The sequence below is a fragment of the Hemicordylus capensis genome, chromosome 1 (assembly GCF_027244095.1).
Source record: "Hemicordylus capensis ecotype Gifberg chromosome 1, rHemCap1.1.pri, whole genome shotgun sequence".
Taxonomy (NCBI): domain Eukaryota; kingdom Metazoa; phylum Chordata; class Lepidosauria; order Squamata; family Cordylidae; genus Hemicordylus; species Hemicordylus capensis.
In genome coordinates this window covers 373,801,466-373,816,862 of record NC_069657.1, presented here as the reverse complement: position 1 = coordinate 373,816,862, position 15,397 = coordinate 373,801,466, and the positions used below count along the sequence as shown (strand labels likewise).

Sequence of the window (15,397 nt, the reverse complement as noted above, 5' to 3'; positions counted from 1 at the left end):
GGAGGGAGGGGCAATCCCCTGATCTCCAGTTCACAGCCAGCTCTATCACTGCTCCAGAAGAATCAAGCCAAGGTTAAGGTTAAATGCAAACAGACCTAGCAGAAAAACAGATGCCAGGTAGAAAAACAAACAGCAGAAAAAGATTCGGCAAGGCCAAATTCCGTGAGGAAGAACCCGGACAAACTAACACCCTGCAAGGGGGACCAACCACCCCAGAGCGAAACCACCCCACAGAAACATGGGAGACAGATGGGGTATCGGATATCAGGACAGCAGGATAACAGACCAGACGAACAAGCGGGCGGGGGCGGATGCAACCCATACCTCTGAAGAAAATGACCTTTCAGTTAAGTGCCAACGCTTCATTTTCCTTCAGATGAGGGTTGCATCCGCAGCTAGGATGGGACCTACCATAGCCCCTGAGATACTGGGTGGGAGCTGTAAGGTCTGGCTCAAGAAGAAACCACCTGCTGTAAAACTCTTCTCCCAAAGGCCACATCTGCCGAGGTCCAATCATGAATTTTATAATGCCTTAAAAAGGTAGAAATAGAGGCCCAAGTGGCAGCTCGACAAATATCGACCAGGGGAGCTAAGGTGGAAAAAGCGGCAGTGGAAGCCGCACTTCTAGTGGAATGTGCTGTAATCCCTTCTGGGACCGGGGTAGCGGAACCCGCATAGGCTAATCTAATGCACTGGCAAATCCAGCGTGACAAGGTGGAGGTTGAAACCTGCTTCCCCAACGATCCGTCCCTGAATGAAACAAAAAGGGTATCTGAAATCCGAAAGGACTTGGTGCGTTTCAAATAAATCTTCAGTGCCCTGCGCACATCCAACTTGTGCCATTCACGTTCCCTGGGTGAAGAAGGATTTGGGCAGAAAGATGGCAACATGAGCTCCTGGGCTCTATGGAACACTGAGTTCACTTTAGGGAGAAAGGAGGGGTCTGTACGCAACAGGACGTAGTCCAGGTAGACTAGACAGAGCTCTTTTCGCATGGACAAGGCACGTAGATCTGAAACCCGCCTGGCGGACGTGATAGCGACCAGAAACAAAACCTTAAAGGAAAGGAGCCGCAGGGGAACAGTCCGCAGAGGTTCGAACGGGGCTTTGGTAAGGGCCTTTAGCACCAAACTGAGGTCCCAGGTGGGGAACCTATGGACGGTGGGGGGATTAAGTATAGAAGCACCCCTGAGAAACCTCTGCACATGAGGGTGCTGAGGCAACGGAGCTCCCTTTAGTGGTAGGGCCGAGGAAATGGCAAACACCTGGCGGCGCAGCATATTGGGGCGAAGCCCCTTATCTAGGCCGTTCTGAAGGAAACCCAGGACAAGGGGCACAGATGCCGACCTGGGCAACACTCCCTGAGCCCTGCACCATCTGGTAAAGGATTTCCAGGTAGACTGATATACTCGGACTGTAGACGGCCTCCTGGAAACCAGAATTGTGTCCTGAACGTAAGATGGGTAGCCACAGGCTGCTAAATCCTCCCGCTCAACCTCCACGCGAAGAGATTGAGCCACTCTGGATCCGGGTGGAATACTGGACCCTGACGGAGAAGCTGACGATGGGAGCCCAGTGAAATCGGCGGTTCGCTGGACAACTCCACCAGGTCCGAAAACCATGGCCTGCGAGGCCAGTGAGGGGCCACAAGGATGACCTCCGCTCTCAACATCCAAACCCTTCGGATGGTCTGAGGGATGACTGCGAATGGCGGGAAGGCATAAATCAGCCCCTGGGGCCACGGAAAGGACAGGGCATACACGCCCTCCGCCCCGGGGGAGTGATACCTGGTTAGGTAGCACTTTGCCTTGGCGTTTTCCTGCTTTGCAAACACATCCATGATCGGCTGGCCGAACCTCCGGACTATCCGCTGGAAGGCCAGAGGGTCCAGCGACCACTCCGCTGGATCTAACTGGGATCGGCTCAGCCAGTCCACCACCACGTTTAGCACTCCGCTGACGTGGTCCGCTTCTAGGGACAGCAGGTGTAGTTCCGCCCAGGTCATCAGAAGGGAGGCTTCGCGCATCAGTTCCCTGGACCTCGTACTGCCCTGGCGGACGACATGGGCTTTGGCTGTGGTGTTGTCCGTACGCACCAGGATGTGACGACCCTGGACTATCGGAAGAAATTCCAAGAGCGCCAGGCGAATTGCCCGCAACTCCAGCCAATTGATGGATTTTGAGTGCTCATCTTCGGACCAGCGGCCCTGTGCCACGTGCTGAAGGCAGTGACCGCGCCAGCCCAGGAGGCTGGCGTCTGTGGTCACCTGGACCCGCTCCACTGGAAGAAACTTGACTCCCCTTGATGAGGCTGGGGACACCCACCATCGTAGGGACCGAACCACCCGAGGCGGAAGGGTGACCGGCCTCCTGGACCGGGCCAGCACCTGGTCCTGGTACCGGAGGAGAAACCACTGGAGCGGACGAGAATGGAACCGGCTCCAAGGAACTATGCCCAGCGTGGACACCATGCGGCCCTGCAACTGGGACAGGGACAGGATGTTGGAGTAGGGGCGAGCTATCAGTGCCTGGCATGACGTAATTAAGGAACCCCTGCGCTCCTGAGTCAAGCAGACGGTCCCCTGTACTGTATCGATTTCCACGCCCAAGTGGAGAACCCTGGTCCGAGGGAACAGAGAACTCTTGGGTCTGTTCACAATGAACCCATGTGTCTCCAGCACAGAGAGGGTCAACTGGACATCCTGGTGACCTTCGGCCAGAGAGGGGGATCTGATCAAAAGGTCGTCCAGGTACAGGTACAGATGGATGCCCCGGTCCTCAAGTGCACCACGAGTGCCACCATGATCTTGGTGAACACCCGAGGCGCAGTTGAAAGACCGAAGGGGAGAGCCCGGTACTGGAACTGATGGCAGCAATAAGCGAATCTCAGGAAGCGCCGGTCTTGTTCGTGAATGGGAACATGAAGGTAGGCCTCCTTCAGATCCATTGACGCTAAGAAGTCCCCCTGCTGTAGGGCCATCAGGATAGAACGGAGAGTTTCCATGTGAAAACCCTTCCTCTGAAGGAACCTGTTCATGAACTTGAGATCCAGGATTGCCCTCCACTCCCCGTTCTTCTTGGGGACTAGAAATAGGATGGAATATACCCCTTTCCCCTGTTCCCCTGGGGGAACGGACTCGATCGCCCGAATGGCCTGCAAATGGCAAATGGCTTCCAACATCAGGCAGTGTTTAGACTCCTTGTGAGACCGTGGAGAGGGGAGGAAGCGATCTGGAGGCTGTGCCGCAAACTCCAGAGAGTACCCCGTAGAGACAGTTTGTAAGATCCAGGCATCGGAACAGGTCTGTGCCCAGGCGCACGCAAAGTCCCTCAACCTGCCCCCCACTACGCGGAGATCCTGCTCCCGAAGAAGGGGCTCCGGGAGGGAGTCATTGGGTCTGGTTTCGTTTGAAATCGGGCTTGGAGGGTTGGCCGGACTGTTGGGGCTTTCGAAAGGAATTGTCCCGAAAGGAGGACTGATTCCTTTGCCAGTTGGACCTATCTGGCTTGTTTTGCCGAAAGCGGTAGGCAGGCTTATAACCCCTAAACCCAGGCGTAGATGACGAGAAGCCCCTGCGGTCTTGGCGCTGAGATAGAGCCGTGGAAGGCATGGCTTTTTTATTGTCCTTGGTCTGAACCAAGACAGGTTCCAGGGCTTCACTGAAAAGTTTGCCCCCTTTGAATGCAGAATTGGCGAGGTTGCCCCTTGATTTTTGGTCAACTTTCCAATTTTTAAGCCACAAGTGGCGTCTCACTGTGACATCAGAAGCCAGGGCCCTGGCTGACAACTGAGCAGCATCCAGAGACGAGTCCGCCATGAATCTGACAGCTTTTCCCAGTTTATTAAGGCCCTGCCGAAGGTTAAGGAGCTCGGGCGGGACCATGGGGGTGAGTTCCTGCACCCACAGAACTGCAGCCCTAGCGAAGATGGAATTGGCGGTTGATGCTCTGATGGCCAGAGCGTTCGCCTCATGGGACCTGCGCAGAGCAGCATCGCACCGCTTGTCCTCCACATTCCTTAGGGAATCCTCCCCTTCTTTAGGGAGCACCGCCCCCGACACTAGGGTGGCCACCTCAGCGTCAACCACTGGCACCTTAAGCATATTCATTAGGACACTGTTTGAATTATACATGCGCCTCACAGCGGGAGGGGGCCCCTTGCCCTCAATAGGCTTGTCCCATTCAGCCTGTAGAATGTCTAAAAAAGGCTGGGGACACGGAACATTAACCTCCTGAGACTTAAGTGAAGGAAGCACCGAGGGATCTCCCTCAGATTCTGTGGGCGGTGGCTGAACGACCCCCCCTCCAAACGAAGGGTTTTCCTGGCTTTATAAAGGAGAACCGGGTAATCCGCCTGGGCAAAGAGGCGATAATTGGACTGATGAGGGGTGGATGGGCCCTCATTGTCCCCCGAAAGCTCTCCCTCCTCCCTGTCGGATTCTGAAGCCTCCGAGGGCACTGGGATCTCACGAGGGACAGAGCGGGGAGCCGTTGCGGCAGGTAAACCAGGAACCGGGCGGCAAGGGGACAGAGAGGGGGGCCCGCTATCCAGGGGGGAGCTATCAGGCCTGCGGGCGGGATAGACTCCGGGGCGCCCGGAGCCGCAACCAAAATGCCCGCCGGCGTTTTGGCGGGAAGCGGCTGGGTGGGAAAAGGGTCTGGTCCCTGAAATGGCTGCACGGGAGCTGAGCGCTGAGCCGCCACTGGCAGGAGCAGCCAGGGGAGCTTCTGCAGCTCCTTGGACACCACCCGCCTCAAGAGAGCCACAAAACGTGGCGGGACGTCCTCCTCCTCCTCAGCCAGGGCTTCCCCCCGATCAGAGGCGGCATCGGTAGCCGCAACAGCAGCGCAGGGGCGCTTGGCGGGAGGGGCGGAGATGGAGTCCCCCAGCCCCTACCTCCCCTCAGAAACGGCCTCAGTCTCACCTGCCTCGGCTGTCTCCATGCCTGATTCTCGGAGCAGGACAGGGGCTAGCGAGTAATCCCTGTCATCCTGGGGGGGGGGGCATCTCGAGCGGGCAGAGGAAGCGGGGACCTGCCTTCAGTCGGACGTATTCCCGACGATAGTTTGCTGCGCTTCTTAGCCCGTTTAGTGGTCTTAGCCGACCCCTGGGACCGAGTAACGGGCGCGGGATTGGAAGCCGCAGCCCACTCGGGGCTGGCACACTGAGTGTGCTACGGAATCCTCTGAGAGGGAGGGAGAAACCACCCTCTCGTCGCGATGAGGCTCCATCACCTCTGCGGGTCTGGGGAGCCGCAACGAGGAATCGAGTCTTTGAAAACCTTGAAATACTTTCCCTCCTACCCCCTTGCAATAACCCAACTGCTATTGCTGAGAAAGGAGGTAAGGTAGTAGAAAATGGAGGAGCAAGAAAGGAACAGCCCTGCTGGAGCGAGACAGGGCAAAGAACTGGAGATCAGGGGATTGCCCCTCCCTCCTGCTGTGAGCCGAAGCTCTTGATTGGCCCTGTCTAGGAGCAGGAGGTCGAGACAACCCATCCTAGCTGCGGATGCAACCCTCCTCTGAAGGAAAATGCACATATTCCCCGCAGACATTTTTCATATTTTAAGGGAGGCTGCTTCTGGAGCACCATGCAGTTTCAGAAGCGGCTTGACTGGGGAGTGTCTAAGACTCCTTTTAGGCAAGCGTATCTCTGTTGCATACATGGAACTTAGAACATAAATCAGAGTGCTGGTGGTTCTAGCCCTGCCAGAATTTGCAGATACATTGAAATCATTATAGTTTCATTATGATCAAATGCATATGCATTCTAAAGCAATGCAATGAATTATCCCACTGTCCCCTTTCATGCAAAATAAAATGTTTTAGGGTCTATTCTTTATTTACCGAAAGCTCCAAATCTGTAGAATGTTCCAGCCTAAAATAAATGACAAATCCACTGGATGTATCTAGACTAGTCCCATTATGTTATGGGACTTTAATGTATTTCAGTGTTGCTCAGATGTTGCTCATCAAGTCTAAAAAGAAATATTAATTTAGAAGTACATTTAACTTACCAGCCATATGATCGTTCTGGTTTTGGTAAGGGATCATCAAAGAAAGAGTCTCCATCTGCATCATCTTCCTCTAGTGCTAGATTATTCTTTTCTTTGGTATCCATGTCTTTGTTTGGTTGAGAAATTAGTTTTGTTTCATTGGGTAAGAAGTGAATACTGCCTTTGCTCTTTGCTTCTCCAGATGAGACACTTGTATTGCTAGTACTGGTTTCAGTAGCCTTAAATAAAACACATACTCCTTTAAACATCATATAATCAGTTTTCCTTGAAATGCAATTAATTCTTAAATACAAAACAAACAGTAAGTACATCAATGATTTGGATGATCACAGCATCACACCGAGTAACAGTTTCTCAAATATTTGGCTGCAATAAGAATTGAACACAAACACAGAAAGGGAGCAGATTAAACACAACACCAAACACACTTTGCATTTATACTGAACTAAGTAATATGATAACCACACATGCCCCAGACACAATTATATATTGTAATGCTAAACTCCTTTACTTGAAAGCTTTATTTAATTTGTTTTTAATATATACAGATCACCCATGACTACTCAAGGCAATGTAGAAATGCTATCTAGAAAATAAAGTAAACTATTAACATTAGAGAGCTTGGAGGAAAGATCGATCTATCTACCCCAGCTGCAGTGGAAGTGCACAGGTAAGGAGAGCATGGCTAATTAATGGAGACATGGAGTTAAAGTTCTCAATAAAGTAGTTTATTTAGGAAATCCATCAAGGAGATAGATGCGTGCCTTGCTCCTAGCTACATACAGGAAGAGGGGAGGGAGAAGAAGGAAGTCTCTCTCTTCAGATGAGAGAATGAAAACTGAGACTATCAGTCTAATAAAGGGGAAGGGGAGTAGAGAAAGAGTAGTCAGAGAGGGAATGCCCTTACTGACCCCTAATGCCCCTAGTAATCAATAGGGTTGCTGGTGTTAAGAGTCAATGTCATCAGGAGCTACATATCCAACAATTACAACGATTGAATTAAAAAATATTAAATACATAGCATGCAGTAGTCAATAAAAAAGCAACAACTGTAATCATTCAAAAATTTAATAGAACAAGTGTTTTAAAACATAAGTGATGTGGCTTAGCAGGACTTCAGTCTTAGAACTGCCTACCGGGGGGGGGGGCCTAGAGCAGCCCCTGAAACATTTTCTTTGTGTCTAAGAGTCAGCCAATGGACACTTGACAAAACTATTACTTAGTGACAGACATTTTGTTGGGAGGGCAAGTCAATAAGCTTCTCTTTATCCCCTTTACAAATAACATGTCAGAAGCAGAACTGGGCTACCTGGGACAAATCAAGATCTTATTGAGTAACTCTACTTCTGAATATTCTAGCCTAAGTACTATGCTTAAATTTCTAGACAACATGGCTCCCTGGTGTCGAGGATTAGTCAAGCCCTGGGCTAGAGTAGGGACTGATTTACCTCCACCTGTTCTGCAACTTGGAGCCACAGCAGCTTGGACCGCTCTTACATCTGGTCCAATGGAGGAGAAGCCCTGTGATCTGCTGCCAGGTCTTCTCACTGGTCATTTACATTGGGCCTACTGCAGCTTTAAGAATCAGCAACAACAGCCAAAACACCCAATCATCATTTGTTTTTAACTGAGTCCGAAGATGTCCCCCAAAAGTAAAGAACTGGCTGAAAATCACTTTTTTTGCCCCATTTTTTGGGAAGAAATGAACCATAAAATGGTTCCCTAGGTCAAAATGGCAGCTAGAAGTGACCTCCAAGGTCATTTCTGGCCACCCCTGACCTGCGGGTTTAACCTTTTTCCTGCAGTTTCCCCCCCGTGTATACCAAGGTCTGGTGTCCATTACCCGACCACAGATACATGAAACTGTGGGTGCTGGATCCAAGATTAATTAAGTCCTCCTATAAAGGTAAAGTGTGCCATCAAGTCAATTTCGACTCCTGTACTAGTAAGAAAAATCCATTCTTTAGACTTCCAATACTGACAAAAAACTATCCTTTATGTAGAATAACAGAATTGTTATATTATTCATCTGAGACCACCTAGATGTTATATATCAGTTTAACTGCAATCAGTTCTGAAGTTAGCTCAGTAGATTTGGCAGATAATTGGCAGCTCATTTGGGAATTTCAACTTGATTTTAAAGTTTGACGTGTGCAAATATACATGAAGTTATGTTTGGGTTAATGATTTTCAAAACAAACAATTTTGAACACTTAAGATGTGTTATATAATTGCCAAGCATTATTATTCCTACTCCTCAGTAGTAGGCAAAGATTAAACATGGTAGAAGAAAGGATAATAAATCCTACGTCCTTCCTCAAAGATTCACATATTAAAAAGCTGCCAATTGCAAATGATAAATAGTATCACCATTCTCTGTCCTTCTGCTCTTTCATATAGACAAGTGGATCTCCTTGAGATCCATTACTTTATGCATGTATGGGTATCTCCTTAGAGACAGGAAACAGGTTTTGAAAGCAGATTTGTCTGAAACCTTTTAAAATGCAAAAGTAAAATAGAATGTCCAAAGTTATTCTGGTTGTATTACAGTTTTTAGACTCCTAATATTCTGTTTTGTTGAGATTTCCCTGTTTCACCCATCCTGGGGAGATGCAAGGATAAATCTAAAGTAAACAATAGCTTTCCATTCAAGATACATTAGACTAAACCTGACTCATGTGACCTGATCCTCAGCAATGAACTCAAAAAAGGGCTGCAATTATGGAAGATGTGTGTATTTAAGCTTGGATTGGCCGCAAGCACATGGAAAGCTGTTTACATTCCTGCAGTCCTTCTCCCCAAGAGCTTTCCCCCCAGCTGGGCTTACCACTGTTATCAGAACCAAGCTGGGAGGAAAGGAACATTAGAAGACAGACTATGGAGAGGTAATCCACAGGCAGGAGGGTTCAACACTCTTCATCTGCATGCCCATGTTGTTCTTCAAATCATACACCCATTCCAAAGGGAAAAGACTTCTATAACTATGGAGCAGCTACTGAAAACTCCATGTTCTAATGCCTGAGCTGGAAACCATGTGTCTGCTTTAAAAGAGGGAATGTCTCTTCCCTCTCTAAGATAGTACCTACCAACTGCAATTTTTATAAGTACTTGTATTAAAAATTATTTTGATCAGCTCTGTAAGCAGCCCCTCCATAACCCGTCAAATCTCCATAACTAAGGAAGTGTGATTAGTATGCTCCTCTATTAGGAGAACATGTGAATCAGCCCTCCAAGTAGTTAGGGGGTGGGACAAACTTTACAAAGGATAAGCTCCTATCCACACCCAATCATCTACCAAATTTAGACACTGCAGAATACTACACATTATGCTGACAAATGTTTCTCAAGTATCTGTTTACTGGTTAACAATAAGGGGGTGGAGCAGCAGCGATTTTGCAGGGCCATAACCAGAAGCTGCAAGTGCTTAATCCTTTTTCTGCCTATCAATTCTTCTCTATAATTATTCACCCCAAGTTCTTCCCCCACTCCATTCTACAAGCTTGTTTCTGATCTCTGAGCTTGCTGCAGGGAAAAGACAGCCAAGAGAGGGGCTGCAGATGCGAACTGGAGGGCAGGAGACTCTTGTCCATTTCTCCCGTGCTTTTTCACTGTTAATATGTCCATACAATTGTCCATTGTGAAAATTATCACAGATGTGTAAGAAATTTGTTTGTATGGCATTTATTTTTTTTTGATACTATGGTTTTCTGGCAATATGATATTGTTTTATGGTGTGCAACTTCTCCATAGATTATATACACGGTTTATATACATGTAGACTAGGGATGTACACAGAACCTGTTCGGAGGCCCTTTTATGGACCTCCAAACTGGTTCGAAACTACAGCGGTTCCGCCGGTTTGAAGGTGGGGGGATAGCTTTCAGGACTGGAGAGGGTCCCCCCCCCGTGTATCCCCGCTGGTTCTGTGTGCAAAATCAGTCCCTTGGGGTGGCAGCATATCTCCTTGCCACCCCAATCTGCGACGCACCACAGCGGCAAGGAGGTACATTGCTGCCCCGCGGGACTGATTTTGCGCACACAGCCCCGGCGGGGAATACACAATGTGTGTGTGTGTGTGTAAGAGCACCCTCCCCAGTCCTTAAAGCTATTTCCCCCCACCTTCGAACTGGCACTTGCAACTGGCACATCCCTATTGCAGACACCAAGAGATCAAATTCAAGAGCAACTACTCATTCATTAACTTTCCAAAAAGGTGAAATTAGAAACAGCTAGGCAGTCAATGCAGGTTGACCTGAATTTATAAATTTTGTTTATTCATTCAGGAATATTTAGGAGATGTATAACTTAAATTATTTGACTACGTCCACACAGAGTAGAACTACTATACATAATATTTAACAGTAACCTGTGGTCCGTGTTCAAGTTCTCAAGGTTAAATTGAGTATCTGAGAGACTAGGTGCACAGCCTTACAACTGGGTGGCAGTGGGAGAAGGAGCAGGAGCCAGATGACCCCCTTTCCCTGCAACTGGGAAAGGGGGAATTTTTCATGAGGGAAAGGAAACTCTTACCCTTTCCTTAGCAGTGTTCTGTTTCAAATTGCAGCCTCACTATATGAAAGAAAAAGAAATCCTGAAACTATATTTAACACATATAGTTCTCCTCTAAGACGTACAGCCAGTAAAGGATTTAGATTCTACAGAAAGGCTTTTTACGGGCAACATAGGTTCAACTGGAACTAGTTACTCATATACACAAGGACCCCCTTCTAAATCAGCAGTCATGTCACTATTGAGTAAAGCTGATTTTGTATTCAAAACCAGCACCTCCATCAATTCAATACAAACAAATGGATTTTAAAAATAAAATAGAATAAAAATAAATCACAGGAGTCCAAGTATGACTCAATCTCCAAGAGGAGAAAATCTGACAAGCTCAGACTACCCATCAGCTAGAACACTTTTGCTAGGTTCCACTTTTCACAAGACAGATTCTGCAGAACATCTTATTCAAAACTTTGTACACCACAGTCAACCAGCTTTGATGAAAGTAAAATACCAGCTGAGCCCCAATTGTCTACTCTTCCAGTATGGAACCACAACTGAAGGCAGAAATAAGCATTAGTTCCACACCTAAAATGGTGCCCCCCGCCCCCCGGCCAATCTCAGCTCTCAGCTGGAATCTCAACTAAATGGAACTAGAGGTCATCTAGTTCCACTTTCTTTCCCTCTCTCCTGCCTTAAAGAGATAGTAGCTCTTAAAGTGAGAGGAGGAGAAGCAAAGATAACTGCATACTTTCAAAGGGCAACAGCAAGTCCTGGGTAGCATATATTCAAAGATGTGCTACATTTCCTAAACAGGAAAAGGTGGCTGATCAGCCTCTTTAAAGGAAACTAAGGAGGAAACCAGAGTTTAGCAGCTGTCAGACTGTTCTGTGCTTGAAACACTGCTGGGTGCTCTAGCCTCAGCCTTCTTTTTCTACTGTTTGATGTCTCTAAAGTGTCCTGCCTTGGAGAGAATTGGGCAGGACCATCATTTGACCACTGTGACATGGAAAAACAGCGCAGTAGTAAGGAAGTTCCCTTTCTTGACTCTTCCCATGTCTTCTGTAGCCAGCTTGCAAAATAGCACAGAAACAAGAGATAGAAGGCAATTCCCTTAAAACTGATTTGCAACACTTGCAATGGACAGATCCTAGTAAGTTGTGATTTTCCAGATCAAGTAATTAATTCAAAATTATCCAAATAGACACCCACATTAGATCAGCACCAATCAACTTTAACAGGTGACTATGGAAGCCAGACTTGCTCTGCCTGTTCACAATCCCGAGGACTCCCTCAGCAGTATGTAATGGCCAGACCTTGCTCCTCATCAAAGTAAGGCGCAGGGCAAGTGCTCCAATCCTCCAGTCTTTCCTTCCTACAGAGACAGCTGGTATGAGGGAGGGATTCTAGGCAGGCAGACCAGAGCTGGCCTCCATTTGGTTACTCTTTAAGAAGTCAATAAACCATGGACGAAACAAACATGATGACTGACTGCGCAATAAGAAGCCTTATGTGTGAACTGGCCTTCAAATAATCACAAGTTGAAAGCACACAGCAACACTTCCAAGCTAAATTGTCTTTGCCTATTTGTTAGTTCAAGGGATTCAAAGATGTGACATTTTGATACAAAACTTCCACATGGAAAGAAAGCTTGCTCGCAGTCATAAAATCATAGGAGGAGGGCAGGCACGCAAGCAGTCAGTTACTCCAAATTGCTGAATTAATACACTTTAAAGTTTTAATTAATCTATATAAAATTATGAACATTGTGCCTTAGAGTCCATGTTATTTCTACACATTTGTGTAATTAGTTTAACAAAATATTGAGTCAGTTGTGTTGATTTTTAGTGCAAGTTGCTCTTTTTTAGATTACAGAAGAACTTCCAAGTTCTTCTCATGCATTTTACCTGCTCAGTCGTATCCAAGCACTGTTTCTGTTTACGATGTCCTTTATACCTTGGTATCTGAGCACAAGAATAAAATAATGGCACAAAAATGAAAACAAATTTTATGTGGGGTATGCTATGCGACTCTGACTCTTGAGAAATATATCTATGTTGACTTTCTAAAAACCTACTTAAGTCTTGTCTATACAATAACATTCTCACTACACTTGACTAGGGTGTGGACAAACCCTTCGATCCTGAACCAGTTTGCCTTGAACTGGGCCGGTTCGATCGTAAACTAGACTGGAGGTGGTCTGGTCTGCGATCAAACTGAACTGAGCTCAGTCCAGGATCAAGAGGCTATGCTTGTAAAGGTGGGAGAATCCTTGAAAAGTCTTCTTCAAGGATTAATTCAAGATTAATTAAATCCCCCAAGCATCGGTGGAGGCCAGAACTGTGCCATCGTGTTGGTGTGTTGCTCGAGGGAGTGATGCATGCTTGGACTGTGCTGGGGGGCTTCGAAGAGCAGTGGCAGCCAGTAAGATCCTTAATCTACTTTTAAAGGTGCCCTTAGAAGACTTTTCAAAGCCTCCCCCACACCTTTGTTTGCAAAGCGGAATCCTCACTGGATTCTGCTTTACAAACATAGCTTCTCAAACCGCCGAACCAGTTCAGTCGAATGGACTGGACCAAATTCAAACCAAACCACAAATTTTGGTTCGGGCACACCCCTACACTTAACCAGTGGAAGATTTCATAAGCTGAAAGTACAAATTAAAACAAATGGCCTCATTAAAGAAGGAGGAAGAAGAAGACGACGACAGTCACTGGGCATCATCCAGATAGCAACACATTCTGTGTTCTATTTATTTATTCATTTATTTAAAATATTTATACGCCGCCCCTCCAGTGCAATACTGCTCGGAGCGGCTTACAATAATAACAAAGACACAGATACAAATAATAAAATTAATTTTTTTAAAGGTCAGATTAAAAACAATTATTAGGTTCAAATTAAAGCTGAAAATTATAAAAAGCTAAAGAAGCTAAAGAACCTACCAGCTATAACAAAATAATATTTAAAAGCCTCCCTAAAAAGCTGTGTTTTAAGATGTTTTTTAAAAACACTGAGGGAGGGAGCATGGCAAAGCTCTTCGGGGAGGGTGTTCCAAAGCTGAGGGGCCACAACCGAAAAGGCCCAGTCTCTAGTCCCTGCGAACCGGATCTCTGTTAGTAGCGGGGTCATGAGCAGGGCCTGAGATGATGAGCGGAGGGCCCTGGCAGATTCATATGGGCGAATGCGGTCCAACATGTACCCTAGCCCCAAGCTGTGTAGGGCTTTAAAGGTCAATTTAAAGCACCTTTAAAGCACCTTGAATCTAGCCCGGAAGCGGACCAGTAGCCAATGGAGCTGACGCAGGGTGGGTGTAATACTCATGAAGCGACTCGCACCCACGAGCATCCTTGTGGCAGCATTCTGAACCATGTGTTTCACACACACACACAAAAACTTGCAACATTTTATCTTCAGGAAAACATGACTTAACACACTGGGAAGTTTTATAATCCCTGTGTTTCAAAATAAGTCCCCCAGCAGTGAAAATGACTTTTGTATTATTTGCTGCAAATGCCCAGAGCTCATCAAAAGCCATGTTAAGGGGGGCCGGGGGCTGAGGAACACTTTAACTGATCTGCTCTTTAAACTTTGCAAGCATATTGCCATCTAGCTTTCAATATTTTCTCTGCAACAAATATGACTTTTTAGAAAATGAAAGCAGGTACAGTATTGCTGAGGTTTCAGGTTCATTTGCAAAATGAATAAAAGCTGCTTATGGAACAAGTTTTCCACACAGGGTTAAGGAACAATCAATTCCCCCAATAGTTTCACAGATACAGAAAGATTCCTATGCACTGATGTTGTGGGAGCAATTGTGAGAACAGAACTAAAGTAAAGTAAAGTGTGCCATCAAGTCGATTTCAACTCCTGGCACCTACAGAGCCCTGTGGTTTTCTTTTGGTAGAATACAGGAGGAGTTTACCATTGCCTCCTCCTGTACAGTATGAGATGATGCCTTTCAGCATCTTCCTATATCGCTGGTGCCCGATATAGTACCAGCAGGGATTCAAACCAGCAACCTTCTGCTGTCAAGCACTTCCCCGCTGCGCCACTTAAGGTGACAAACAAAACTACATACCACTAATTTTGATAACAGATTCTTCAGAGCTAGAACATAAGAACAGCTCTGTTAGATAAGGCCCAAGGCCTATCTGGTCCAGCATCCTGTTTCACACAGTGGTCCACCAGATGCCTTTGAGAAGCCCACAGGCAAGAGGTGAGGGCATGCACTCTCTCCTGCTGTTGCTCCCCTGCAACCTGTATTTAGAAGCATCTTGCCTCTGAGGCTGGAGGTGGCCTACAGCCACCAGACTAGTAGCCACTGATAGACCTGTCTTTCATGAATTTTCTGAAGCCCCTTTTAAAGCCATTCAAGCTAGTGGCAATCACCACATCCCATGGCAGAGAATTCCATTGAACCGCCCAGGGATATGAACTACCCAGGGACTTTTTTGTACCAGGTGATATATAAATGTACATGCTAACTAACTAACTAAAGCGCTGTGTAAAAAAGTTCTTCCTTTTGTTGGTCCTAAATTTCCAGACCTTCAGTTTCATAGGATGGCTTCTGGTTCTTTTTTTTTTTTTAATTAAATTTTTATTAATTTTAACAATAATCTTAACATTAACATTCACAACAAATAAACAGATATGGACTTCCCGCTCATACCTCCTCGTGAATCATAAAGTTATAAAGTTAACCCTTGCTATAATAATAATTCAAAGCATAAATTTAAACCTTACAAACACGATTTTAATCTACCCAACCTGTACTTATAGGATGGCCTCTGGTTCTAGTGCTGTGAGAGAGGGAGAAAAAATTCTCTCTGTCCACTCTTCTCTACTCCATGCATAACTTTATCTATCATGTCTCCC

The 15,397-nt window shown here is 46.6% G+C and overlaps 1 protein-coding gene across 2 annotated transcripts in view; it reads right to left on the bottom strand.

Annotated features, from left to right (window-relative positions):
* The window catches only part of CEP43 (centrosomal protein 43), a 39,202-nt gene that overhangs the window by 8,949 nt on the left and 14,856 nt on the right, over positions 1-15,397 (bottom strand). Inside the window, exons 7-8 of one of the 2 annotated variants that reach the window (XM_053296262.1) lie at positions 12,427-12,483; positions 6,017-6,234 (exon numbers count right to left, since the gene is read on the bottom strand). In XM_053296262.1, coding sequence (XP_053152237.1) covers positions 6,017-6,234; positions 12,427-12,483 — 275 coding nt within the window. The remainder of the gene's footprint in view (positions 1-6,016; positions 6,235-12,426; positions 12,484-15,397) is intronic. The other variant, XM_053296272.1, reaches the window with a different exon arrangement.